The sequence below is a fragment of the Loxodonta africana genome, chromosome 12 (genome assembly GCF_030014295.1).
Source record: "Loxodonta africana isolate mLoxAfr1 chromosome 12, mLoxAfr1.hap2, whole genome shotgun sequence".
Taxonomy (NCBI): domain Eukaryota; kingdom Metazoa; phylum Chordata; class Mammalia; order Proboscidea; family Elephantidae; genus Loxodonta; species Loxodonta africana.
Genome location: NC_087353.1, coordinates 40,775,893 through 40,803,560, shown reverse-complemented (window position 1 = coordinate 40,803,560; position 27,668 = coordinate 40,775,893). Strand labels below are relative to the sequence as shown.

Here is a 27,668-nt window from a genome sequence, read left to right as displayed (position 1 = left end):
GGTCACTCCCTTCCACCCCCTTCTAGAAATGGTCCTGGCAACAGATGCCAAAGCAGCAGAATGCAGTGGAAGTGGGCATTTTATATAGCTTCTTCTCTTAGGCACCACTCCTCCCCAGTTCTTCAGGATCCCAAGGGCTGCACCATTCCTGCCCTTCAGTCTCCACATGGACCACTAGGAAGGCATGCAGTGGGGAAACCAGGGGCTTTGGAGTCAGGGAGACCTGGGTTCAAATCCTAACTGTGTCACTTACTACCTGTGTGACCTTGGGCAATTTTCTCAACCCATCTGAGCTTCAGTCTCTTTAACAGTAGAGATAATGACACCTCCCGCAGGAGGTTATTGTGTGGACTCAGTCATGTAGAATTGGTGCTTAGATGGGAATTGTTTTCCATCTGACACCCAGTGCAGTTTCTGGGGCCATTTTACTTTACTCTCAGACATGAGACAATCAGGCTTCTCAATTATGCCCGTGGAAGCAGTGGGAGATATCTCTGTATCTGAGTGACCTGCCTCCAAGACTAGTGAATCCTAGGACTGCTCAGTTCTATCTGCTCCCACCTTGAGGGAGAAAGTAGGTGGACCCAGCAGGTCAGTGAACACTGCTTTTTCTTGGTTTGAGCCCCTTGGGCTGAGCTTTTCACAAGGCTCTTAAGACACAATGCTGCATGACTCTTCTGTCCTGCTCTGGCCAAATGTTCCCAGGACCCAGAAGAGAGGATTGTAGGATGGTCATGGCTAAAGATTTTATTCCAAATAAGCCAACCTGATCAAGGCCAAGGCTCTCAGGTATCTGCTGCCTGGTTTCACGCTCTGAACTCAAAGTAACAGTCTCTTTTCTGTCGCTCTTGTGGGGAGACTCTCTTTCCCGAAGGGAACGTCTGGTAGGTATTCAGGCTCTCAGGGGCCACTCTTAAAAGGTGCCACTTGTCCTTCAGGCTCAGAGGAGGCCTGGGGGTGGGGACAGAGCCAGTGTTATGCAGTGTGCAAGGGAGGGAGGGAAAAAAAAAAAAAGCCCAACCACAGCCCCACCTGCCCATCTTGCTGTCCGTGTGGATTCTGAGGCTACAGGGCAGAAGGCGAGTTCAGGAATATCCCAAAAGGACCACCGCTCTGCTGGCATTTACCCAATAAGGACAGTAAGCACAGAGCTTACCCGGCTTACCAGATCATCTGTAGTGAACGTATGTGAAACCCATGTGAAACTGTTTACTACAGATTAGTACGTAAGCACAAGTAAGCCTGTGCTTACCTTGTTTACTGGGTCATCTGCCCCAGAAAAGGGACTGTAAATTTAAAAAGAGGCTTTGATTCTGTAGGAAGGTGCTGTGGGGCTGAGAGAAGGTGCCAGCCATACCTAGAAGCAGAATCTTTGATGTGGTTAAAAAATGTGCTTATCCTGCCTGTTGGGGTAAGCAGATACAGGGGTCCCTGATCCCCTGGGGTGGGGAAAGCTCAGCGAATCAGAGAACCAAGCCCTGAGCCCTCTCCCCACTCCCCCTAGCCAAACCCGCCAGGTTGCCTCAGGCTCAGGGACTCTGAAAGAGCAGTTAAAGACCTTCTGATGAATTGCTTAACCTCTGCTGAGTGGCCAGGACTTGAGATATTAATAACTTGTATTTGCATAATGGTAAGGTGATTAATAGCATCACCGTGGGCATCATACAGACAGGGGATGGAACTCTGGGCTAGCCCCTGCTGGAAGAGTACACGTGAAAAATGGACTCACTTGGCACCTCCCGATTAACTCTGTTCTGAGGAGTAAACAAGGTAATGCATAAACACTTAACATAGTGGTTGGGCAAGGAGTAAATACTCAATAAATGCTATAAGAGATGATGATAGTGATGATGATGATGATTGGAACTGGAGAGAGACGGGCTTGTTGGAGGTCACAGAGCCATTGGGGGGAGGGCTGAGCGCAGGCACCGAGCCACTTGCTCTCAACCACCTGGTTGGCTCTCAGAAGCCTTCCCAAGGAGTCCCATCCATCCCTCTCCTATAACCCCATGGGCCAGACAGGGCTTAGAAGAAACTAGATTTGGAGCTCTCGCCTCCCCGGTGAGGGGGTGAAACTGCCTGGGACCAAAAACCATCAGAAGCAGTGCGGGCTGCCAGGCAATTTGGAGAAGGAACAGAACTGGGCGTCCTGGGCTCCCCCCCAGCAGCAGCAGGTGCAGATCCTGGCCAGAATGGTCTCAGGAGGACGCCTAATCCCAGCAGAGTCTCACACTCTGTCTCTAGGGATCGACTGGTTCAGAGCCATGCCAAGGTGTGGGGACAGCCAACTCAGAGTTCTGGGGTTGGCACCAGGAGACCTGGGCTCCCTTCCAGCATCTGCCACCAACCGGCAGTGCCACCTGGAGCTGAGCCTTAGTTTCCCTATTTGTAAAACCGGGATGCTAATACCGACCAGCCTATCTTGCAAAGAGGAATCTTTAGAGGAAGTTAAATCAGGTTCTTTAAAAAACACTAGGCTCTATGAAAGGGGTTGTTGCTTTATCAACGACGATGATGGCAAGGCTCAGGGGGCTCTAGGCAAGCAAGGGGTCAGCTCAGGGTTGGGCGCGCAAGGATCTGTACTCTGACCTCCCCTGGGGCTCAGCAGGACTGCAGGACGCCCCTTCCTGGGTGTGTGTGGAGCACCCAGGCTCCACCGCCTGAGCGCCGCCTGCGGGTTGTCGCCGTCCCTGACCCGGGTACCAGCCACCACCCAACCCGCCGCACGCTCACAGGCTTGCGGGCCAGCTCGCCTGCCGCTCGCTGGCAGACACCTGGGCACCAACATGTTGATCCCCTGCCTGGGCGCCAGTAGGAGGAGAGAGCGGGCAGAGGGAGCTTCCCCTGCGGAAAGGAACTGTCTCAGATAAAAGCAGTGAGGGGCAGGCGGGGAAGACGTTTCATATTTTGTAAAGTGGACAGTTGGACCTTTAAAGAGATCTTCAAGTCCCTAGCAGCATTTTCCGAGTCCGAAAGGGATGGGGGCGGGGAGTGCGGGGGGTGGGTAGGCAGGGAGCGCCGAATCCTGCTCACTGCAGTGCCCTCCATGTCCGCTAGAGGGCAGCAGCTCCCAGCTGCCTCGGAGGAGCCGCGCACGCTTTGGGAATAGCCTAGCTGCAAGGTTGCTATTCCTTGGCTAGGAGAGAAGCTTACAGATTTGCGCCATCAGAGATTATGGGGTTTGCTCTCAGATTCCCAGTGCATCTGGCCTGGAAAAAGCTCTTCCTGACTCCACCCATTCAGGTTCCTGGCGTCACTCCTGAGGCCGAGGAAGCCCTGACCCCATTGTTCTGCAACTGTCACCCTCTGCACTGTGGGCTTGGTCTGCGTGCCTGCCATGGCTGGCAGAGAGAAGGTGCCCAGGAGATCCGTGTTTGCTCAACGCATGGATGCAGGGAGGGCAGGCACTCACAGGTTGGTGGGAATGGGGTACCGCTCCCACTCCTTCACAGGCAGCATGAAGTAGGGGACCCGGGCCACCGTGCCCGTCTTGTCTCGATAGTGCTCCCGATGCTGCTGTACCATCTACCTTGACCAAGTAAGAAAGGACAGGTTGTTGGTGTCCACGTCTGTACCTGGGCAGAGGATGGGAGCTCACTCAAGGGTACTGCCATACCCCTAATGCTCCTAGGGGTCCCACAGACCTGTGGCCCCACAGCCCAATTGCTAGCCGCTGGGTGTCCTCTCTGAGCTTCGGTTCCTCGCCTGTCTAACTGGGGTAATGACATCCACTACCCCAGCTTTGCTACTGGAGAGTGCAGGTGAGAGACCAGCTGAGATAAGGTGTGAGTGCTCACAACATGGGTTTGGTCTGTGTTTGTTCCTCCCTTTCCTTCCCTCCTAGACAGGATATGCTCCTGTTTGTCCATGTGAGAACCCAGATGTAGTAAAAAGGCTTCCCAGTTGCACTGGGAAGGTCCTAGCAGCTCCTCAGAGTCTGATGACATTGGCCCGGTCCTCTCCTCCAGGGAAGCTACGCTTCTGATAGGCGTTCTATGCCCTGGGCACCAGGAGGCACATGTATTCTTGGAATCAGGCTGGGAGGAAGGAATGTTTGCAAAAGGGTGGGGGGAGAGGATGAGGGAGACAGTGGAGTTTTCAGAAATATAGCAGATAATGGATCTGCAGAGAGCCAAGGTGCTCCCCACCCTCTTCAGGTGCTCCCCACCCTCTTCAGATGCTCCCCACCTTCTAGAGGTCCTCCCCTGCTTCTCCAGATGCTCCCCACTTTCTCCAGATGCTCCCCACCTTCTCCAGGTGCTCCCCACCTTCTCCAGGTGCTCCATTGCCTTCTGTGGGTGAACCCTTATCCCCACCAATGTGGGTAAGCCCTGTGCACCTGTGGCTTGGTTCTCCCCTGCATCATGGAATCTGCTGTTGTGTGTTGGAACCAGATTGGGGAGGGGGGTTTTAAGAGCCAGAGAAACAGAACAGGAATAACAGGGGTGTGGACAGGTTGTCCTTTGTCCTCTCTCTTCCCCAAGGGCAGTTTGGATCCAATCTGGGGCGGAGGTTGACTCAAGGCATTCTCTCAGAGAGACTGTGGAGCACAGATGTCAGGTGGGTGCCAGGTTCAGGTAAGTCCCTAATACAACTGCGAGTAGACCTGGAGCTGGGCCTGGGGTAGGGGCTTTCTTTAGTGGGGCTTTTGCTCATGTGGACCCTTTACTCAAGTAGGAAGTGAACGAGGGTCCAGAGAGCCAAGAGGCTACGGGGCAGAAGGTGAGTGCAGGACTATCCCCAAGGGCCATCAGCTCCATTAGCATTGGGGGTGAGCAAGGACAAGAGCCTCTGAAGCCTCTGGGATGGGGGAAGCTCAGCAAATCAGAGATCTGAGCCCTGAGCCCTTTCCCCACTTCTAGCCAAACCCACCAGGTTCCCTGCAGGCTCAGAGGCTCTGCAACACCAATTAGAGACCCTCTGGAGGGTGAGAGATCTTCCCTGAGCCCCCAGCTGTTACTCCCCCCCATGACAGGGTAGGGGAGAAGGGGAGGCAGCAGCCTAGCCCCGGGCAGCCCACCTGGTAGAAGTGCGTGAGGTCTTTGGAGCGGCTACTGTCCAGGTTATAGCGGGTGTAGCTGGGAATGTGCAGCCAGCGGTCCCAGGTGTGGGAGCGGTTACTCAGCACCAGGTTGGGGTTTGGGGAGAAGATGGTCGGGAAGTGGCCGCCTTTGCTGAAGGGAGTGTGGCTTTTCTCCATGGCTGCATTGCGATGGTCCTGGAAATACTTGAGGGTGGTGGTACCGTAGGTGGAGCCACAGGAGAAGGCCACACTGGGAACATGGCCTCGGTACCTGCAATGGTATGGGGGCAGGGGAGGCTTCAGGACCAATTCCAAGAGAGGACCATAGAAACTTCTGGTGCAATCAGTGGGCTCCTCGGTCATCTCTGGGCCTTGCAAGGCTCTCCGAGATATACTTAACAGTTTGGGTCTTTGGGGGAGGACAAGTAGAAGAGACTCTGGGGTCTCCCCACCCCCAAAAGTCTCTGCCTAGGTGGCTTACACAGGGTTAGAACTCCTGGGTGCTAGACCTGACCCCTTCAGCAAGTCTGCACACAAATCGCTGTCCCTCAACAGCCTCCATTTACTCGAGGGCTGGCCTGAAGATGCTGAGGGCCTCCTCCAGCTCTGACGTTCTGTGGTTATTTGATTAACAGGGAGAGGAAGTACGAGGAGTGAGTGAGGGGCACAGTTAACAAGGTGTGAAGGCAGCCAGATCTGTTATAGCTGAGGCCTGGACCATGAATGCTGCAGCCTCCCTTCCAGCACAACTACCTTGCAAGGTGCCACTCAGATGCCTGGAGAGCTCAGCCAGAGGTGCTGGAGCTCTGAGGGCCTTACAAGGACCTCCGTCACCCTCTGCAGCCAAGGAGTCCCAGGGAGAGGGACAGGAGGCTGGCAAGTAGAGACTCTTAGAGACACAGCATAAGCCAGCACAGGTCCCTGGTTAAACAGGACTCATGCAGAGGCCAAAGGGTTGTTTCAGGAAACCAACGGAGAGTCAGCAACATCCAAAGAGCATGGGCTTCAGACTTTTGGAAGCACCAAAGAGGAGAAAGCTTTTCAGATCAGTACACCCCAGGACTTCCCATCCACTCCTCACTCTGCTAAAATCTGGCCTCTGCCTCCATGATGCCTTTGAAATTACCCTTGGCCAGATCACCTGCTGCTAAATCCAGTGGGCACTTTTCAGACTTTTAGCCAACTTAACCTCCCTGCAGAGTCCTTGGGTGGTACAAATGGTTAACGTGCTTGGCTGCTAACTAAAAGGTTGGTAGTTTGAGTCCACCCAGAGGCATCTCGCAAGAAAGGCCTAGCAACCTACTTCCAAAAAATCTGCCAGTGAAAACCCTCTGGAGCACAGAGGGTCATATAAGTCTAAGTTAACTTAAGGACAACTAGTTTAACCTCCCCATAGCATTGGGCACTGTAGACCTCTCCCTGCTTGAAACACTTCTCTTGGTTTTTAGTACACCATTCTCTCATTTTCTGTTGGTTTTCATCTACATCTCTGTTCCTGCTCAGTCTCAGTGCCTTTCTAATGATCATTCTCCTCTGCCAACCTCTTGAGTGCTGCTGTTCCTTTAAGACCTGTCCTGGGCCTATTTATAACCCCACACAGTCTTCCTGGGTGATGGCACCCATAGCACGGCCTTAACCATCACCTGTGTGCGAAGGACCCCTGGTCTACATCTCCAGCCCAGAGCTTCCCTCCAAGCATCAGACTACTATACACAACTGCACACCAGACATTTCCCTTGTGTGTTCCCTAGGCGTTATCTCCCTGCCTCCGTTCCCCAACACTCAACTCCCCATGTTGGTGAAGAGTGCTCTCTAGCTGTCCACGTGGTTAACTTGGGTATCCCCTCCCTCAGCGTCATCCCTCACATCCAGTCAGTCCCCACATCCTGTTGCTCATCTCCACCACCTGAGCTCAAGCCATCATCACCTTTTACCTGGACTATGGCAGTGACATCCCTACTTTTCTGACTGCACTCACACGCCTGGTCCTGCAATTCATTTTCCACACTTCAACTAGACTGAACTTTGATAAGTCAAACTCCTGAGCATGGCATTCAAGGCCTTCCATGATCTGAGCCTTGCTTACATCTCTAGCCTCATCACCTCCCCTAAACCTCAGTCATAAAGAGCCATTTGCAGTTCTCTAGGTATAACTGCTCTCCCCGTCTCTCTTTCTGTGGTCCTTGCCCTGTGCCTTCTTCTGTCAGGCCAAATCTGTCCACCCCACTCCCACCTCCCAATACTATATGGTCCTTCGAGACTTGCCCGAATATCAATTCTTTTAAGAAGCCTTTTCTTGCTGCCCCTCGTAGGTCTAAGTGGGTCCCACTGTCCACTTCCATTGCATCCCAAAACTCCCTCTATCAAAAATATATCACTCTGTACTGCTATTGTCCCTTTACATCTTTGTCTCTTTACTAAACTGTGAGTTCTCCCAGGCAGAGTGGATCAGGTCTTACTCATCTTGCGTCCCCAGCTCTCAGTACTGAGTCTGGCACATGGTATGTGGTTAAGAAATGTTTACTAAACAAATGAAAAGATGAGTGGATGACGTGCCTACAGTACCAATACACTTATTGTTGGACTAATATGCACGAACACCCAAAGAACAGTGACCAGGCCTTAGAGACTTCCAGTACAACTAAGACCCCCACCCACTATGATGCTTGGCATTTTACTTTCTATAGTTTGAGTTTTTACCACATATGAAAGCATTCCTAGTGAAGCCCCAGGAACTGTAAGAAGCCCGCCAAGCCACTGCAGCATCATCTGCTTCCAAATTTCCAAAACTCGTCCAGCACCAGAGGCCAAAGAACACTGGGATCTTTGAAGGCAGTGCATGAATACCTCGGAGAGCTGTCTGGGACCTCAGTCTCCTCACCAATACAATGGGTACCAGTAATACCAGTACCAGCTGCTGTGGAGTTGACTCCAACTCACGATGGCCCTGTGTGTGTCAAAGCAGAATATGCTCCATAGCGTTTGCAATGGCTGACTTTTCACCAGGCCTTCCTTCTGAGGTGCCACAGGGTAGACTCAAACTTCCAGCCTTTCAGTGAGCAGCTGAGCAAGTTAACCATTTGCACCACCCAGGGACTCCAATGGTAGCGTTGGACTAGGATTAGATAATGATGCATGGTTTCCTCCTTTTCATCTTCAGCAAGAAAGTCAAGCATGGTGATTGCTGACAGACCCTCCAATTGCATTCCACTGTAGGCAAGCCCCGGTGGCACAGTGGTTAAGAGCTCGACTACTAACCAAAATGCCAGCAGTTTGATCCACCAGCCACTCCTTGGAAACTCTATGGGGCAGTTCTACACTGTCCTATAGGGTTGCTATGAGTCAGAATCAACTCGATGACAATGGGTAGGCAAAACATAAAGAGTCCCTCTCTGGTTCCTCGTCCAACCTAAGCTCAAAAGGTATGCCTTCCTGGAGTCTAACAGCAGCTGACTTTCCAGAGGCCAGACTAGTGGCAAGACGGGCAGTAGAGGTGGGAGACCCCTCCACTGGCCTCCCAGGACTTTCTATACACTCCCCAGTGGCCTCCTCATGGCCAAAGCCAGTGGCTTTACCCCACTTCTCGTGTCTGGTGACTTCTCTGTGCCTGTAATACCGTCACCTTGATGGTCCTTCCCCATCCACCTTGGTGTCCTTCCTGCAGGACCCTCCTGAGTTTCTTGCTGATGGCCATGCCTCCTTCTGTCCTGAAGGATGGTGGGTTGCTGAGTGCCTTGTCCTCCTCTCCTGTGAGCCTGTGTGGTGAGCTTGGCCACTTCTGGGGGGACAGCCCTCATCCTTTGTCATAACTTGCCTCCTCCTGGGTCTGGAGCACATCCATCTGCCTCACTCCCTGATAGGTCTCTCTCTGGTTCTCTTGGCCCCTGTCCTCTGTCTTTGCCTTCTTCAATCACCCCTTTGCTCTGTGTATAACCATGCATAGCCTTTCCTAGATTGCAAAATCCTGTGCTAGACCCTGCTGCTTTCTCACAAACTACCCTTTCTCTTCCTCTATTTCCTCATTCCTCTGAGGCATACTCTGTGCCTTCTGTCTTTATTTCCTCAACTCCTACTCTTCCCCGGAGCTCCCTCTGTCTGACTTCTGACCCACCACTTTAATGAGAACCTGTACTTTTTAATTCAGGCCACATAAGCTCTCCTCATTGCCACATCCAGCATCCCTGGCTCACATTTGCACTGGTGAAGAAAGTTATGTGAAAGAAAATAAAACATGAGAAACAGAAGCAGAGTTCCTGAGAATTCTTTGTGCTCAGTATGAACGTAATAAAAATGTCAATGCAATAAAACAAGAATTCAAAGACAAGCAGTAGGGAAATGCTCCCACCTTACCCTGGTGGGCCCTTCCCCATGGCGGGAGCTCCACATCCTGTCACCATCTCTCGTTTGTTCTTCCATATTGGAGGTGAAGGAACATCTGATTAGTGAGTTCAAAGGAAAAACTGGGCCTGCGCTGACCCATCTGTCTCTCCTTCTTTTCCTTGGAAGCAAGGAAGTGGTATTGATCCTTCACGCCATAAGCTTTGGATGGATAGACTCTGCCCTGGAGGAAAGCCTGCCTCCATCCAACTCTGACTGTGGCTAGGTGGCCACGTCTATCTCATTCTGGGCTTCAGTACTACCCAGGATCAGCTTTCACGTACTTCTACTTTATTTCTCAAGTGGTTCAGAATGCAAGGAAGGAAAGGGGTGCTGGACATCAGGGGCTGCCGAACCACAATAACCAGATAATAAAGCAGCAGAATGAAAAGTAAAGACAGATGGTCTACAATATTCTGCAGGAAAAAGAGTGTGACCCAAGGATCTCAAACTAGCCAAGTGGTCATTCAAGTATAAAGGCAACTGCCAGTCCTTTTCAAGCACGGAAGAACTCAGGAAGTAACACACCCACAAGCTTTTCGTAGGTGCCTGGGTGGCACGAGTGGTTTGTATCTGACTACTAAGTGAAAGGTTGCTGGTTTGAACCCACCCACTGGTACCATGGAAAAAAGGCCTAGAGATCTGTTTCCATAAAGATTACAGCCAAGAAAACCCTACAGAGCTCAGTTCTACTCTGTAACACATGGGGTCACCATGAGTTGGAATTGACTCAACAACAATGGGTTTAAGCTCTTCTTGAAAGTTCTGTTCAGTGGTAAAATCCTGTTACCCAAAAAAAGAAAAAATACTCAGTAATGCAGAACGTATGTCAGAATGGCTGGTGGTGAACTTCAGATCTACTTAGCACAGAACTAGGAATAGCAACAAGGTGAATGATGGTTTCAGAATAGAATATAAATGTTATAAAACCTGTCAAAGTCAAAATAATTTAAGCAACAAAAATTGGGGGGTGGATGGAAAGGAGTTGGGAGTGCATTTACTAATAATCTCTTTAAAGAGAGTCGATTCATGTCATCTAAAATTAAAACACGTTAAAAAAAATCCCACAGTACTCTAACCCCTTAGAGGTTTTTATTCTCTCTGATCTTTTTGGAATTCATATCTCTTCTGATGAATTTATGTTTATCTAAAGTCTAGCTATTCTTCCATTTTACTTCATTTTTTTAAGTTCTAATAAGATTAAATTTCATGGTTTTGATTTTAAAATAGAAAATATGGTATGATCCTAGTTCTGCAAAGTTGCTTTTGTCTCTCCATCCATCCATCCATCCATCTAGTCTTTCATGTGAATATACACATAAAGAGAAACCTAGAATGAAATTCACCAAACGTTAACTAACCCTGGTTAATTCTGAGTCTTTGGATTTGGGAGATTGGTTCCTTTCTTCTTCGTACATGTATCATTTTTTAAAGGGAAAGTCAGATGGAGTTAAAAAAATGTTTTATTGAGAACCTACTGCGCACTGGCACAATGTTTGTTTTGTTGCTGTTAGTTGCCATCGAGTTGATTCCGACTCATGGCGACTCCATGTGTGCAGAGTAAAACTGCCCCATAGAGTTTCCCAGGCTGTGACCTTTGGGAAACAGATCACCAGGCATCTCTGGGTGGGTTTGAACCACTCAACTTTTTGGCTAGTAATTGAGCACTTAATGATTTGCACCACCCAGGGACTCTGACACAATGCTAAGTTTTGGGAACACAAAAGGGCACAAAGCCTTGCCCTGTTCCACAGCCTACCATCTCATTCAGTACTTACTGAGCTGCAGTGTGTGTGTGCCAGGCACTGTGCTGGGTGCCAACCTGGGCACAGCAAGCTCCAACCCAAGTCAGAACCCAGCCCAAGACTCTGGGCTATTAGTGCAGAGGAGGGAAGGGCCTTTCCCGCAGGTGAGTGTTGGGGAGTTCCATGGAGGAACTTTTGTCAGAGGGAGGCTTTGAGCAGGACCTCAGTGCAGAGGGGACAACTGTGGGTCTGCTAGTCTTCTCAACCCTGGTGTTATCCCAGGATCCCCTTGGCACTGCCTCTAGGAGATCTCATCCATCTTAGACTTACAACACTTCCCATATGCCTGTGACACCCAGATCGGTGTTCTGGCCACGCCATTCTCCTGGCAGCACATCTGCACACCCAGCTGCCCACACAGGACTCGCTGGTACACGCCACAGACCGAGCATGGCTGAAACTCTTCTGCTCTTCCTCCTGGGTATCTCTGCCTGAGTTACACCATCCTGTCCACCCTTCGCCTAAACCAGCAGCAGGAGCCACCCTGACATCCTCCCTATTCTGCCACCCAACACATTCACCTCTCCCTAAGTCCTGCTCATGTGCCTTCATCAGCCCCGATCCCACGGTCCTCCTCTACAAGCCTTCCTCTTCACTACCTGCTGTTGTCAGGTGGCTTCAAGTCGATTCCAACACACAGTGACCCATGTGACAGAGTAGAACTGCCCCATAGGGTTTTCTAGGTTGTAATTTTTAAGGGACCAGATCACTAGGTCTTTCTCCTGTTGAGTGGCTGGTGGGTTCAAACCACCTAACGCACCAGCAAAGTTAGCAGCTGAGCACTCAACCATTGTGCTACCAGGGCTCCTTTTCGCTCACCTGGACAATCTCAAATCTCCTAGCTGGTCTCCTACACTGTTTTTGTCCCACCAGCCCGGTGTCCACACTGAGGCTACAGTACTCTTAAAAACTCATCAGATCACCGGCTCATCTCATCCCTCCCCACAGACACCTGACAACCCAGCAACGTTCCTTCATCTTGGGCTCCACACGCTCTCCAAGCTGCTGAGTCTTTGCACATATTTCCTCTCCCTGGAACACTGTTTCTCCTCTTATCCATCTGAGGTTTCACACTCAGTCATGAGACGTCAGGCTGTCTGTTGCCTTCCCTGATCACATACCCTGTGCCTAGTATCTATGTTTAATATTAGTGTTTTCAGCCTTAAATTGACTCAAATCCAAATTAGTGTATCTGCTGCTAATTTGTGTTCTCCTTGATCTTCTGCACCTACACAGCACCTGACACATGACAACTGGCCATTGAGGGAGTGAGATGTCCATAAACACACGGGCACCATGTCCTGGGACACCATTTTAAAAAGGGCTAGGCTCTGATATGCAGAAAGCACACAGGAGACTGGACACCATTTTAAAAAGGGCTAGGCTCTGATATGCAGAAAGCACACAGCAGACTGGACACCATTTTAAAAAGGGCTAGGCTCTGATATGCAGAAAGCACACAGCAGACACGCATCACACCCACAGAGGGGTTTGGGCTCCTCCAGAGAAAGGAGCTATAGAAACGTGACACGTTCTTGAGATTCTTGTCTTAGCCACCCCCAAGCTCTTTGCTATACTCCTCTGCTCCCTGCTTTTCCACCTTCTCTGAATGTCAAGATATTTGCATCCCAATAGAAGCCCTCTCCTCCGCAACCCTCCTAAGGTGCTGCCTGCATTCCTCTCAGAACTTCCTGCTCTGGCAGGCCAGCGTGCAGACATGTTCACCTTTTACTTAGCTCTAAGCAGGCACCTTGGCATGGTTGGGCTACCTCCTTTGAATGCACCTGAATTGCGTGCCTTGAGTGGGACCCCTGTAGCTCCACGGTAGAGCCTTCTGTTGTTAGGTGCCATCGAGTCCACTCTGACTCATAGCAACCCTATGCACAACAGAATGAAACACTGCCAGGTCCTGAGCCATCCTTAACAATTGTTGCTATGCTTGAGCCCATTGTTGCAGGCACTGTGTCAATCCACCTCATTGAGGGTCTTCCTCTTTTCCGCTGACCCTGTACTTTGCCAAGCATGACGTCCTTCTCCAGGGACTGATCCCTCTAGAGGGATGTCCAAAGTATGTAAGACACAGTCTCGCCACTCCTGCTTCTGAGGAGCATTCTGGTTGTACTTCTAAGACAGATTTGTTCGTTCTTTCGGCAGTCCATGGTATATATTCAATATTCTTCGCCAACACCACAATTCAAAGGCGTCGATTCTTCTTCGGTCTTCCATATTCATTGATCAGCTTTCATGTGCATGTGAGGTGACTGAAAATACCATGGCTTGGGTCAGGCGCACCTTAGTCTTCAAGGTGACATCTTTGCTCTTCAACACTTTGAAGAGGTCCTTTGCAGCAGATTTGTCCAACGTGATGCGTCTTTTGATTTCTTGACTGCTGCTTCCATGGCTGTTGATTGTGGATCCAAGTAAAACGAAATCCTTGACAACTTCAATCTTTTCTCCATTTATCATGATGTTGCTCATTGGTCCAGTTGTGAGGATTTTTGTTTTCTTTATGTTGAGGTACAATCCATACTGACAGCTGTGGTCTTTGATCTTCATTAGTAAGTGCTTCAAGTCCTCTTCACTTTCAGCAAGCAAGGTTGTGTCATCTGCATAATGCAGGTTGTTAATGAATCTTCCTCCAATCCTGATGCCCCATTCTTCTTCATATAGTCCGGCTTCTTGGATTATTTCCTCCCCATACAGATTGAATAGGTATGGTGAAAGAATACAACCCTGGTGCACACATTTCCTGACTTTAAACCAATCAGTATCCCCTTGTTCTGTCTGAACAACTGCCTCGTGATCTATGTAAAGGTTCCTCGTGAGCACAATTAAGTGTTCTAGAATTCCCATTCTTCACAGTGTTATCCATAGTTTGTTATGATCCACACAGTCGAATGCCTTAGCATAGTCAATAAAACACAGGTAAACATCCTTCTGGTATTCTCTGCTTTCAGCCAGGATCCATCTGACATTAGCAATGATATCCCTGGCTCCACGTCCTCTTCTGAAATGGGCCTGAATTTCTGGCAGTTCCCTGTCGAAATACTGCTGCAGCCGTTTTTGAATGATCTTCAGCAAAATTTTGCTTGCGTGTGATATTAATGACATTGTTCTATAATTTCCACATTCTGTTGGATCACCTTTCTTGGGAATAGGCATAAATATGGATCTCTTAGTCAGTTGTCCAGGAAGCTGTCTTCCATATTTCTTGACATAAATGAGTGAGCACCTCCAGCACTGCATCTGTTTGTTGAAACATCTCAATTGATATTCCATCAATTCCTGGAGCCTCGTTTTTCGCCAATGCCTTTAGAACAGCTTGGACTTCTTCCTTCGCTACCATCGGTTCCTGATCATATGCTGCTTCTTGAAATCTTTGAACATCGACTAATTCTTTTTGGTATGATGACTCTGTGTATTCCTTCCATCTTCTTTTGATGCTTCCTGCTCGGTGTTTCTCAAGCTGAAAGAACTGAAGAAAAAATTCAAGCCTCGAGTTGCAATAGTGAAGGATTCTATGGGGAAAATATTAAATGACACAGGAACCATCAAAAGAAGAGCCTCTACAGTCCAGTTTTTGTGGGTCTCCTGGCAGGTCAGGGTGGAGCGGAGTGGAGGGAATGGCAGGCTTTATAATGGAGCCTCAAACAGTCCCTTATGCCAGCATCTGCCATGGAGACTGACACCACCACACCTCTTCCTGGAAACCTTCCTCTACTCCCCCTTCCTCCCCTATCCACCTATACACCATATGATCTAGGAGACAGGGTTCAGTGGGGCCCCTAGACAACGATCACATGTAGACTCTAAGGCCCATTGTGGGTTACTGCTGTGTACAGGGAGTAGTCCCTTCCTTGCATCTTAAAAGCACTGATTTGTCCCATAGCTAACATTAAAATTAATTACCACGAGCCATCGGGGATCCCATGAGCAGTCTTATTAACTAATTAACTAGCTACTGTTCAGCATGTCCCATCCCACATGGTGTCTTTCTCCACATTTCCTACTGTGTACGGGTCTCATCACATCCTTCCTCAAGTACTCCTTATTGCCTATGAAATTCAGAACAAACTGGGCCAGGCACTCACAGCCCCCATGAAATAGGCCCAACCTCTCTTTCTAGGCGTATCTACTTTTCATGTTGCAGCTTTGCCACTCTAGCCAAACTGGGCCATTTGCCGCTGTGAAAGCATATCCTGCCTGTTATGGGTTGAATTGTGTCCCCCAAAAGAAATGATGAAGTCCTAACCCCTAGTACCTGTGAACAGGCCTTGTTTGGAAATAGGGTCTTTGAAGATGTGTTAGTTAGGTTAACATGAGGTCATAATGGAGCAGGAAAAAAACCAAAACCAAACCCATTGCCATCTAGTCGATTCCAACTCATAGCAACCACATAGGACAGAGTCAAGTTGCCCTGCAGGGTTTTTAAGGAGTGGCTGCTTGATTTTAACTGCAGACCTTTCAGTCTGCAGACCAGCTTTTAACCACTGTGCCACCAAGGTTCCATACTGGAATAGGATGGGTTCTAATCCAATCTGTGTGGTGTACTTATAAAAGGAGAACAGACACAGAGACAGAGGACCTATGGCCATGTGAAGATGCATCTACAAATCAAGGAACACCTGAGGCTACCATGAGGTCAGAGAGACAAGAAGGGATCTTCCCCCAGAATCTTCAGAGAGAACATGGCCCTGATGACACCCTGACTTCAGACTCCTAGTCTCCAGAACTGTGAGACAATAAATTTCTGTTCTTATTAGCCACTCAGTTTGTGATACTTTGTTACGGTGGCCCAAGGACCCTAAAGCACTGCCTGTACCTCCACCCCATGCCTTTTCTCGTCCCTACTGTCCAGAAGGCTTTTCTCTCTGCTCTTTTCCTCTCCCATTGTGATTCAATCCATCTCCTCAAGAAACATTTCATATACCTCCTTTTCCAAGGAGCCTCTTCCAACCCACCCCATAGACCCTGCCTGAGCCCTCCAGCGAACTACCTTTGCTCTCTGTGCCTCTCAGACCCCTCAGTTTATATTCTGTTGTGTTGTAATTATCTGAACCCTTTGTATATCCCTTCTTTCTGAATTATAAGTTCTCTGGGTAGAGAAGGCTAAGTTTTCCTCATATTTGCAACCCTGGCATTCTGGCACCCACCTGATGCTCTGTACATATTTGTTGAATTGACAAATGGAGGTTTATTTAAAGGTATGATGGTTCTTCTGGAGAAGGAGTGTCCTTGTTACAAAGCCCAGGTCTCCAGGAGCCTCTAAGCCCCTGTTCTTATGGGGTATCATGGATTGAATTATGTCCCCCCAAAAATGTGTTTTATCAATTTGGCTGGTCCATAATTTCCAGGGTAGGGATTTAAGGGTAGAGTCGCCACACAGATGGACTAGAAGAATGGTGCACCTAAAGCCAAGGGAGTAGACTTGCTGTTCCAGTGGGCCTGGAAGGCAGAAGCCGAGGAGCCTCCACTCAGAATCTGGAGATTGTGGCCAATACCTAGAGTCTAGGGGGCAGGGCCATTGTGTGAGTTGTCTCAGAGAACAGAGGATTATTTTCAAAGCCTTGAGAGCTAATGTAATGTATTCCGCTGACTTGCTTGGTGCCTGTTATCCTTTCTTTTCCTCCAGTTTCTCCCATTTGTAATGGAAATGTCTAGCTTGTGCCCATTCTGCCTTTGTATCTTTGGAAAACAGACAACTTGTATTCTAGATTTCACAGATAAAGAAAAATCTTTGGATTTTGGACTTGGAGTTAAGACCTTTGCTAGGATATGATGGGGTGAATATGTTTCTCATGTTGCAAGGATGTGATTTTTGGGGGGCCAAAGGGTAGAATGTCATGGATTGAATTATGTCCCCCCCCCCCAAAATGTGTGTATCAGTTTGGCTGGGCCATGACTCCCAGTATTATGTGATTTTCCTATATGTTGTAAATCCTGCCTCTATGATGTTAATGAGGAGGGTGGGTGGCTGTTGTATTAGTGAGGCAGGACTCAATCTACAAGATTGGATTGTATCTTGAGGCAATCTCTTGAGATATAAAAGAGAGAAGCAAGCAGAGAGCCAGGGGGACCTCATATCACCAAGAAAGCAGAGCTGGGAGCAGAGCACATCCTTTGGACCCAGGGCCGCTGCACAGAGAAGCTCCTAGTCCGGGGGAAAACTTATGAGAAGGCAGACAGAGACAGAAAGCCTTCCCCTGGAGCTGACACCCTGAATTTGGACTTCTAGCCTGCTTTACTGTGAGAAAATAAACTTTGTTAAAGCCAACCACTTGTGGTATTTCTGTTATAGCAGCACTAGATAACTAAGATGGGGGGTTCCTCAGTTCCTGAGGATTGTGGAAGAGACATCAGTTATCTACAAAACTGCCCGAGCTTCCTTGAAGAGGGAATACAGCTCACAGATAAAATCCAGGGAAGAAATAGGGGACTGGCCTTGGAGTTAAGGTCCTGGGAAAGGGGTGAGAGGATGGCATGGTCTATGAAACCACAGGAAGAGTTGATAATGCAACAGAGAAAGGCAGATGAGTGGCTGGAGGCCCTTAAGTGTCTGGGATAAGAGAGAACAGGTTGCCCCCTGGGTAGAATGGTGATGGGTGGGGGTGTGCGGTAGGTTGAATAGTGTCTTTCCAGAATTCACATCCACTCAGAACCTCAGAATGTGACCTTATTTGGAATAGGGTACAATCCACTAAATTACTTAATATAGTCCTTCTAGCCATGGTCTTGTAACTCCCACCAAATAATTGAGTGTGTTTTTTTTTTTATGCAAATACAGTGCTTGTGGCCCACCAAGGGGATTAGACAGCTTGCCAATAATGTAAATAAGGTGCATGGCACAATTGTGGGGGTGGCCATGGAAATAAGTATGGAACCCTAACAAGGGGATTGGTCGGTTTTGCCATTCTGCTAGGCTTAAAACAAGCCATACCACAGGTGGATAGAGGGGAACTCACTACCACCAAAAAGGAAGAGCTAGGAGTGGAACATGTCCTTTGGACCTGGGATCCCTGTGCTGAGAACCTCCTAAACCCAAGAGACGGAGAGAGAGAGAGCTGTAACACCAGAGACGGTGGGAAGCAAGCAGCAGAGAAATGGAGGCAGCAAAATTAGGAGACTGCACAATGGGCTTCCCTGCCCGTAAAGCAAGAAAGCTGAGCACCCTGGGGAAGGAGGCTTGCTGGCAGAGTTGGGTGCTTCCTGGCACTTGCCAGTGGAACTAAGCTTGCTGACCCATGGAGCTAGAGAGCTGAGTGCCTTCGGGCCGATTGGCAGAATGGAGTGCTTCTGGTCACTTATCAGTGGAGCTAAAGTGCTTTGTAACACTTGCCCAAGCAAGGTAGAAGCTGGGCCTGGGGGCCGGGCCCAGGGGCTGAGGGCCAAGAGGCCAAGAGGCCAGAGAAAGGCCTGCCTGTGAGCATGGCTAAGAAGCTGTCCTGATTGAAGAACTGTATCTAAGTCATTTCTGATCCTGAAATGTAACCTGTTATTTCCCTAGTAAACCCCATAACTGTGAGTATGGTCTGTTAGCTTTGTATGATCATTGCAATGAATTATTGAACCCAGCAGAGAAGTAGAGAGTGCCATGGGATGGACGGCTGGTGTCAGAACTGATAAAAAGTTTGGAGGGATGAGGTATGTCTGACCTCTATCTCATAGGAATCAGCCCTGGGCTGTTGATATGAAGTTAGAGGAGGTCAGATGCCCCCACTATGCCATTTTTATACATAGGGTCTTTGTAGATGTGATTAAGTTCATATTGTATTATGGTAGACATTAAATCCAATGATTGATGTTCTCACAGGAAGAGGAGAAGACACACAGACACATAGTGAAGACAGCCATGTGAAGACAGGGGCAGAGATTGGAGTTAGGCTGCCACAAGCCAAGGAATTGCCAAAAGCCACCAGAAGCTGGAGGAGGCAAGGGAGGAGTCTTTCCCAGAGCATTTAGAGGGAGCATGGTCCCGCTGACAGTTTGATTTCAGGCTTCTGACCTCCAGAACTGTGGATGAATAAATTCCTATTGGTTTAAGCCACTCAGTTTGTGGTAAATTTTTATAGCAGCCCTAGGAAACTACACAGGGGGTTACTTGCATGGGGCAGGTGTGGAGGTAGGTCAGGTAGGGCTATAGAATTTATTTTCTGCTTCTGTATTTGGGGCTTGAATGGAGGACAATGCTCTGCTCCCTCAGGGAACGGAGGCAAGAACAGATTAGAGGGGCTGACTATTGTGCCTCCAGTCTGACCTTGGCCTTGGAGGTAAGGAGGGCACAGAGAATGGCCCACAGTGGGCTCTTCTTTAAAATGCTCAGAAAACAGGACCAGACCTGACCTTTTAACAATGGCACTGCTGTGGCAAGATGCTTGAGAGCTGTACCACCCAGGAGCAGCAAGTGACCAAATGGAGGCCCAGCCAGCTAGTCTGAAGACCAGCATCATGCTCACTGTGGTGCCTAGAATCAAGCCTTGCACAAAGTAGGGGTCTAACTGATGATAATAGCTAACAATTACCTAGTGCCAGGCTCTACGCATATTGACTGATTCCTCCTTTAACTGGCAGGCTATTATTATTCCCATTTAACAGATAAGGTATGTGAGCCATAAACCCATAAACCAAACACATCGCTGTTAGTCGATTCTGACTCATGGTGATCCCATGTGTTCCAGGGTAGAACTGAGCTCCATATGGTTTTCTTAGCTGTAATCTTCATGGAAGTAGATCACCAGACCTTTCTTCTGCAGTACCACTGGGTGGGTTTGAACCACAAATCTTTCGGTTAGTGGTTAGTAGTCGAATACAAACCATTTGTGCCACCCAGAGACCTGAGGCATAAAAAATAAACCAAAGCAAACTCACTGCTGTCGAGTCGATTCTGACTCATAGCAACCCTATAGGACAGAGTAGAACTGCCCAACAGAGTTTCCAAGGAGCACCTGGCGGATTTGAACTGCTGACCTCTTAGTTAGCAGCCGTAGCACTTAACCACTATGCCACCAGGGTTTCTGACTGAGGCATAGAGAGGATAAATAATATGCTCAATGTCACACTGCTAGAACGTGATGGAGCCAGGATTCAAAACCAGGCAGCCTGGCTCCAGAGTCCATCTCTGCATGTCTGCTCCATCCCTTCTCTGCTGAATGAGGGAGGCATGTGGGAGGCAGCATGGGGAGCAGGGTACAGTGAGATAGATGTTGGAGAGAGCTATCACAAAGAAGTCACAAAGACCAGCTCAGGAACTTATTTGCTGAAGGACCTTGGGCAAGCTGCTCAACTTCTCTAGATGTCTGATTTCTCATACGCGTTGTTGTGAAGGTTATTTTTTTTCCAGCACAGCCCCTGGTTCATAGAAGGTGCTCACACAAGGGGGCTCATGGTACTGAGCATCATGGACCTGGTTCAGCAAGTCCCCCAAGACCTCAGGAGCCCCTCCTGGAACAGGAGGTTGTTGTTGTTATCGTTGTTGTTAGGTGCTGTCCAGTCAGTTCTGACTCATAGCAACCCTATGTACCACAGAACAAAACACTGCACTGTTCTGCGCCATGCTCACAATCCTTGTTATGCTTGAGCCCAGCCACAGTGTTAATCCATTAATCCATCTCGTTGAGGGTCTTGCTTTTTTCCACTGACCCTGTACTTTACCAAGCATGATGCCAGAGATCACATGATAGAATTTTGCAACACCAACGACTTCTTCATTGCAAATACCTTCTTTCACCAACATAAATGGCGACTACACACATGGACCTTGCCAGACGAAATACACAGGAATCAAATCAACTACATCTGTGGAGAGAGACGATGGAAAAACTCGATATCATCATGGCTAGGGGCCGACTGCGGAACAGACCATCAATTGCTCATATGCAAGTTCAAATTGAAACTGAAGAAAATTAGAACAAGTACACGAGAGTTGAAGTATGAACTTGAGTATATCCCACCTGAATTTAGAGACCACCTCAAGAATAGATTTGACATGTTGAACACTAATGACCGTGGAATGACATCAAGGACACCATACATGAGGAAAGCAAGAGGTCATTTAAAAAGATAGAAAAGAACAAAATGGATGTCAGAAGAGATTCTGAAAATTGCTCTTGAACATTGGCAGCTAAAGCAAAAGGAAGAAATGTTGAAGTAAAAGAACTGAACAAAAGATATCAAAGGGTGGCTGGAGAAGACAAAGTATAATGACATGTGCAAAGAGCTGTAGATAGAAAACCAAAAGGGAAGAAGCTTTCAGCTTGAAGAAGCTCCGCATTCTTGAAGCTGAAAGAACTGAAGAAAAAATTCAAGCCTTGAGTTGTAATAGTGAAGAACTCTATGGGGAAAATATTAAATGACACAGGAGGCATCAAAAGAAGATGGAAGGAATACACAGAGTCACTGTACCAAAAAGAATTGGTCGATGTTCAACCTTTTCAAGAGGTAGCATGTGATTAGGAACCAATGGTGCTGAAGGAAGAAGTCAAAGCTACACTGAAGGCATTGGCGAAAAACAAGGCTCCGGGAATTGATGGAATATCAATCAAGATATTTCAACAATCAGATGCAGCACTGGAAGTGCTCACTCATCTATGCCAAGAAATTTGGAAGACAGCTACCCAGCCAACTGGCTGGAAGAAATCCATATTTATGCCTATTTTCAAGAAAGGTGATCCAACCAAAGGTGGAAATTATCAAACAATGGAAACCTTATGGGGCATTGCATAGGGTCGCTATGAGTTGGAAATGACTCGATGGCACTTTTTTTTTTTATCACTAATATCACACACAAGCAAAATTTTGCTGAAGATCATTCAAAAGAGGCTGCAGCAGTATATCCACAGGGAACTGTCAGAAATTCAGGCCAGATTCAGAAGGGGATGTGGAACCAGCGATATCATTCTTGATGTCAGATGGATCCTGGATGAAAGCAGAGAATTCCAGAAGGATGTTTACCTGAGTTTTATTGACTATAAAAAGGCATTCAACGGTGTGGATCATACCAAATTATGGATAATGTTGTGAAGAATGGGAATTCCAGAACACTTAATTGTACTCATGAGGAACCTGTACATAGATCAAGGGGCAGTTGTTTGGACAGAACAAGGGGATACTTTGTGTTTTAAAGTCAGGAAAAGGTATGCATCAGAGTTGTTTCCTTTCGCCATACCTATTCAATCTGTATGCTGAGAAAATAATCCAAGAAGCTGGGAGAACGGGCATCAGGACTGGAGGAAGACTCATTAACAACCTGTGTTATGCAGGTGACACAACTTTGCTTGCTGAAAGTGAAGAGGATTTGAAGCCCTTACTGTTGAAGATCAAAGACCATAGCCTTCAGTATGGATTACACCTCAAGATAAAAAAACAAAAATCCTCACAATTGGACCAATAAGCAACATCATGATAAACAGAGAAAAGATTGAAGTTGTAAAGGATTTCATTTTACTTGGCTCCACAATCAATAGCCATGGAAACAGCAGTCAAGAAATCAAAAGACATATTGCATTGAGCAAATCTGCTGCAAAGGACCTCTTTAAAGTGTTGAAAAATGAAGATGTCACCTGAAATACTAAGGTGCGCCTGACACAAGCCATGGTATTTTCAATCGCAACATGTATATGTGAAAGCTGGTCGGTGAATAAGGAAGGCCAAAGAAGAATTGACACCTTTGAATTATGGTTTTGGCGAAGACTATTGAACATACCATGGACTGCCAAAAGAATGAACAAATCTATCCTGGAAGAACTACAACCAGAATGCTCTTCAGAAGCAAGGATGGTGAGACTGTGTCTTACATACTTTGGACATGTTGTCAGGAGGGATCAGTCCCTGGAGAAGGACAAGGAACAGGAGGGGGCTGGGCTAATTGAGCTCCAAGGTCATTACCAGCACAAATATTCTCTGCCTCTAGGGATAAAACTGGTAAGGGGAGGGGGGAAAGGGTGATATGAGTGTCAGAAGAGACTGGCTGTGCTTAAAATCCTATAATTAATGTTTGAACACAAAAATAATAATTATCCATGTGTGGCTGGGACTCTTGGATTCTTTTATTAAGTTAAGAAAATTGCCAAGGAGGTAGTGTTTAGAAATATAAATCCACCCAGTTCATTTCTAGCTGATGGGAAGCTCTGAGGAGCGTATCCCTCCCAGGAAGATTCAGGCAAGAAAGCTGGCCTATACAGGCTCAGCTCCTCAAAGTAGCCGGCTCAGGCTTGAAGACTAACTTATGAATCACTTGTTATCACAATTTCTAGATCAATCACAGGACAGGGCACTCAAGGGAACGGCAGGCAAGTGGCATTGATAGAGACCCAACCTGCACCCAGTGGGGTAAGTGGGGGAAGAGCCTACAGGAGCACTAGGCTTTGCCTTGTAGGCAGAGAATGGCAAAGAACCAAAACCAAATACCAAACCCCTTGCCATCGAGTCAATTCCGACTCATAGCGACCCTATAAGGACAAAGTAAACTGCCCCATAGGGTTTCTAAGGAGCACTTGGTAGATTTGAACTGCTGACCTTTTGGTTAGCAGCCAAATTCTTAACCACTGGGGTTTCCTGCCAAAGGACTAAACCAAAAAAAAAAAACCAACCCAGTGCCGTCGAGTCGATTTCGACTCTTAGTGACCATATAGGACAGAGTAGAACTGCCCCATAGAGTTCTCAAGGAGTGCCTGGTGGATTCAAACTGCTGACCCTTTGGTTAGCAGCCGTAGCACTTAACCACTATGGCACCAGGACAGAGGATACCAATTGGAGCCTGTGGGTGGCTCAAAAAAAAAAATGTGAACATGTAAGACCAAACCTCATGATGAACATCCAGAATGTGGTATAAACGCCACTATCCATGGCTGCAAAGATGGATTTGAACTAAACTTTATGTGTTTATACCAGACTGGGAGCCCTTTAGGGAATCTGGAGGCACAGTGGTTAAGAGCTACAGCGTGCTAAGGCTGCTAACCAAAGAGCCAGCAGTTCAAATCCACCAGCTGCTCCTTGGAAACCCCATGGAGCAATTCTAGTGTGTCCTATAGGGTCACTATGAGTTGAAATTGATCCGACAGCAATGGATTTGTTTTTTTGGTTTGGGAGCCCCTTGAGAAGAGCCCCCCACTTGTTTGCCTTTGTCTCCCCAGCATTTTAACTTACTTCACACATCTTTATCACCTGTATGTCCTAATGAATGCAAGAATTAATGTGAAAACCCTAAGTCACCTTCTCTAACACAGCCAGCTTGGCTTCAGGAAGTTACCATGACCTGGTAAGTCAACTTTGTTTGATGAGAACCAAAGTAGCTCTGGGGCTCTCCAAGGCCCAGAGAAAGGTCCTGTACACAAATAGGCTGCTTAAGCAGCACCAGCCCTTAGCTGCTTCCTGTGAGCTAACTCTGTCTCCAGAAACTATTTTAAAACTATGTCTTGCTTATTCTGCTTCCAAACACTCCAAACTTCATACAAAATGTGCTCTGTGTAGTCTTTTCTTCATTTTGCAATATGTTCAGTTTGCAAAAGACAGTACGCGTGTGTGTGTTTTGTTTTGTTTTGTTTTTTTTACACAAGGCAGGCCTGCCTGAGAAATCTCAAGATGTTAATTTAATTCATTCATTCACTCATTTACTCCGTATAGTTTTGTTGCTACTGTGCAGGGTGCTTCTCAGAATCCAGTCTCTGCCCCAATGACCACATTGACTGGTGGGAGGTGTAAGATCATCTTACACCCTAGAAGAGAATTTTGGGGTTGGAAACGTGAAACACTTTGGGAGAAAGGGCTAAAGAACAGGAGGGAAGAGTTGCAGCTTAGATGTTTGGAGTCTGAAAACATCCAGAGAAAGGAAAGGTAAACTTGACCCTGCATCTGAAAACGCTAAGCAGCTCTGTGGGCTAGGAAACATTCAAAGTCAAAATTCTGTGAAGATTGTGTGAGAGCAGTGAAAGGTCCCACCACAAAGTCCGACGGACAGTGCACACTACTAAACATGAACAACTGCAGGACTGCCCTTTCCAGATTCTTCCAGAGGGCGCCCATCCCACCTCCTTCGCTCCTTCAACCAACGAGTTCTAATCCCGCACGAATCCTGGGTGCCCCGCACTGTGCTGAGGCCAAAGAGCCGGCTCCATTCTCCAGAACTATCACACTCTTGCTATGCTCTTCAGTCTGCCTTGCCTGGACGTCTCCAAATACCAAACCGCACGCGCGCCTCCATATCCTCCTCCTTCCCAGGACCCTGATCCTGCTTCCGAAGGGAGGTCCTGTTATCCAGGACTGGTTGCGTTCCCGCACTTGCCAGGGACCGACTTCCTCAGAAGGAGAATCTGCCTGCTCAGAGACATCGCAGTCCCCCAGGAAGAACACCGAGTCAGGCGAAAAATTGGCGCACAGGGGTACCTTTCTCATCAAAACCAAAGGGTGCCCTGGCAGATTCTGGACGGCGAAGGAGCGTATTTGCCAAGGCGAGGAGGATAGGATAGGGCTCACCCCCAGGGGCTCTGACCGTCAGGTTCAAGGTGGGGCCTGGGTGCGTGGCGGCCTTACCCGGGCATGAGGCCGGGGGGCACGTAGGCGGCATTGAACTCGGTCAGTAGGGTGCCCGCGCTGCGAGAGGCCATGGTGGGTGCGGCGAGCCTGCAGCGAGTCCCCGCGCCCCCGCGCTCCGCGCCCGATGGTAAACAGCCCGCGGGTCACCCGGCAACCGAGCGCCTGGCAACGCAAGTCGGGGTCGCAGAGGTCCTACCCCGCGCAGCGGCGGCCTTCCGGGGGGACTGCGCCCTCTTCCCTGGTCCCTTCCCGGAGCAGCCCCCACGGGCGCTTCTAGGAGATGCCAACCCATCTCCAAGTGCCTTCTCGTGTGACTCTGTAAATCGCCGCTCCCTCCCAAGCCCCAGCTGTCGCACCCAAAATGTACCCATCGCTCTACCTTACTGCCTGCCGGGGGCGGAGGAGGGGGTCGGGAGGCCCAGGTGCGGCTGGGAATGTAGAAACCGGGTGGACAGGACGGGCTGGATCCGCCCAGGGATCCTTTTGGTCCGCCACAGAACTCGGAGATCCGGCTTGGAACGCTATGGCATGGCCGGAAGGGACGGCGCAGACGTGGAGGCCACGCAGAGGGAAGCAGCCCCACCGAGGCTCAGCCCCAGGGGCCAGAGTGGCCGTCGAGGCCCAAGGAGGCTCCAGGAGGGGCCCCACGGGCGGCCCCGCAGCGTGCCCTGCTTGGTGTGTTTGCCCAGAACTCTGTTAATTCAAGTGCGTGTGTGTTGGGAGAGGGGGTCAGCATTTTTCTCATAATTCTCGTCTCTCAATGGGAGCTTCCTTTTCACCTCATATCGTCCCTCAAACGAATCCACAAGAGTAGTTTTATAAGAGGCAGAAAGCAAACCGGGAAAAACTCTGGATGTGTGATTTACATTTGAGCCCAATTCTGCAGATCATTTGGGGCCCCAGTGATTCCACAAGCGCTGAAGTGGCTGTCAGCGAGCAAACCTTCTGAAAGCCCTCATGAGGCTTCCTTGTAATGACGGCTTCCTAGAGAGTGACTAAAGTCCCTGGGTAGCACAAACATTTTACCATCGAATGCTAACCTAAAGACTGGTGCTTGGAACTCACAGAGCAATGCTGTGGTAGAAAGGCCTGGAGACCTGCTTGCATAAAGACTTCAGCCAAGAGGTCCTTGTGGAGCAGTTCTACCCTGTAACACATGGGGTTGCCCGAAGTTGGAATCACTACATGGCAATAAGAGGGTGTGGTGCCTCCAAATCTGGAATGTCTCCAGTGACCCTCACACCAGCCCTGGGAGGTGTATAGGGAGGGCCAGCACTTTAGGTTTTCAATAGGGGTGGTGGGGGTGGTGCTAGCTCCAACCTGTGGGTGATCTTCATGGCTGGGACCCAGACCCCGCCCACTCTGCTCCCCCTTGCAGCAATCCTCGTATTAAATAACAACGCTTTTCAGTTTACAGTTGCCCTTCCCAGTCCCGTTTCATCCCCATGGGTGAAGATCTGGGAGAAGTGTTATCTTCACAGTTTGACTCTGTAAATTGCAGCTGACAAGACCACAGACACTAATGAGTTCACACCATGCTGCTGCAACCAGAATTCTCAAAAGACTGACAGCTAAGAGTGAAACTGGGGGAGGGGGACCACAGGCTTCCAAGAGAAGCAGTAAGCGGAAAAACCGAGGTCTGGGGAGGCAAAGGAGCTGAAGGTAAATGACTGACTGCCAACTAGGTGGAGGGAATTTCCACCCACCCTTCAAAACACATTCGTGTCTGTATTTTTCTAAATTCTTCACGTGGAACGGTGTTACAATAAGAAAACCAGTAATAAAAGCTGTTAAACAAAAAACCCTCCGCTCAGGTGTCACACACTCCAGGAAGGCTTTCCTAATGTCCCCGCCTCCTGATGAGGTTGAGCACCCTCCATCACCCCGTTCCTGGCCTCTGAGCGGCTTAGCCCTGTTTGTAGCACCCACCAGCCTGT

At 48.6% G+C, this 27,668-nt stretch overlaps 2 protein-coding genes across 2 annotated transcripts in view; one reads left to right on the top strand and one right to left on the bottom strand.

The window, feature by feature from the left end:
* Window positions 1-15,859, top strand: part of CIB4 (calcium and integrin binding family member 4) — a 92,368-nt gene extending 76,509 nt beyond the window's left edge. Inside the window, exon 2 of the transcript XR_010323563.1 lies at window positions 15,766-15,859. The gene's annotated coding sequence lies outside the window, so the exon portion shown is untranslated. The remainder of the gene's footprint in view (window positions 1-15,765) is intronic.
* Window positions 766-25,802, bottom strand: CIMIP2C (ciliary microtubule inner protein 2C). The gene is made up of 4 exons (XM_003411923.3): window positions 25,729-25,802; window positions 5,021-5,294; window positions 3,413-3,525; window positions 766-951 (listed from the first exon to the last, which is right to left on the bottom strand). Exons 1-4 carry the CDS (start codon window positions 25,800-25,802, stop codon window positions 807-809), a joined length of 606 nt encoding a protein of 201 aa, XP_003411971.2. The 3' UTR covers window positions 766-806.
* Window positions 25,803-27,668: the final 1,866 nt, after the last annotated feature.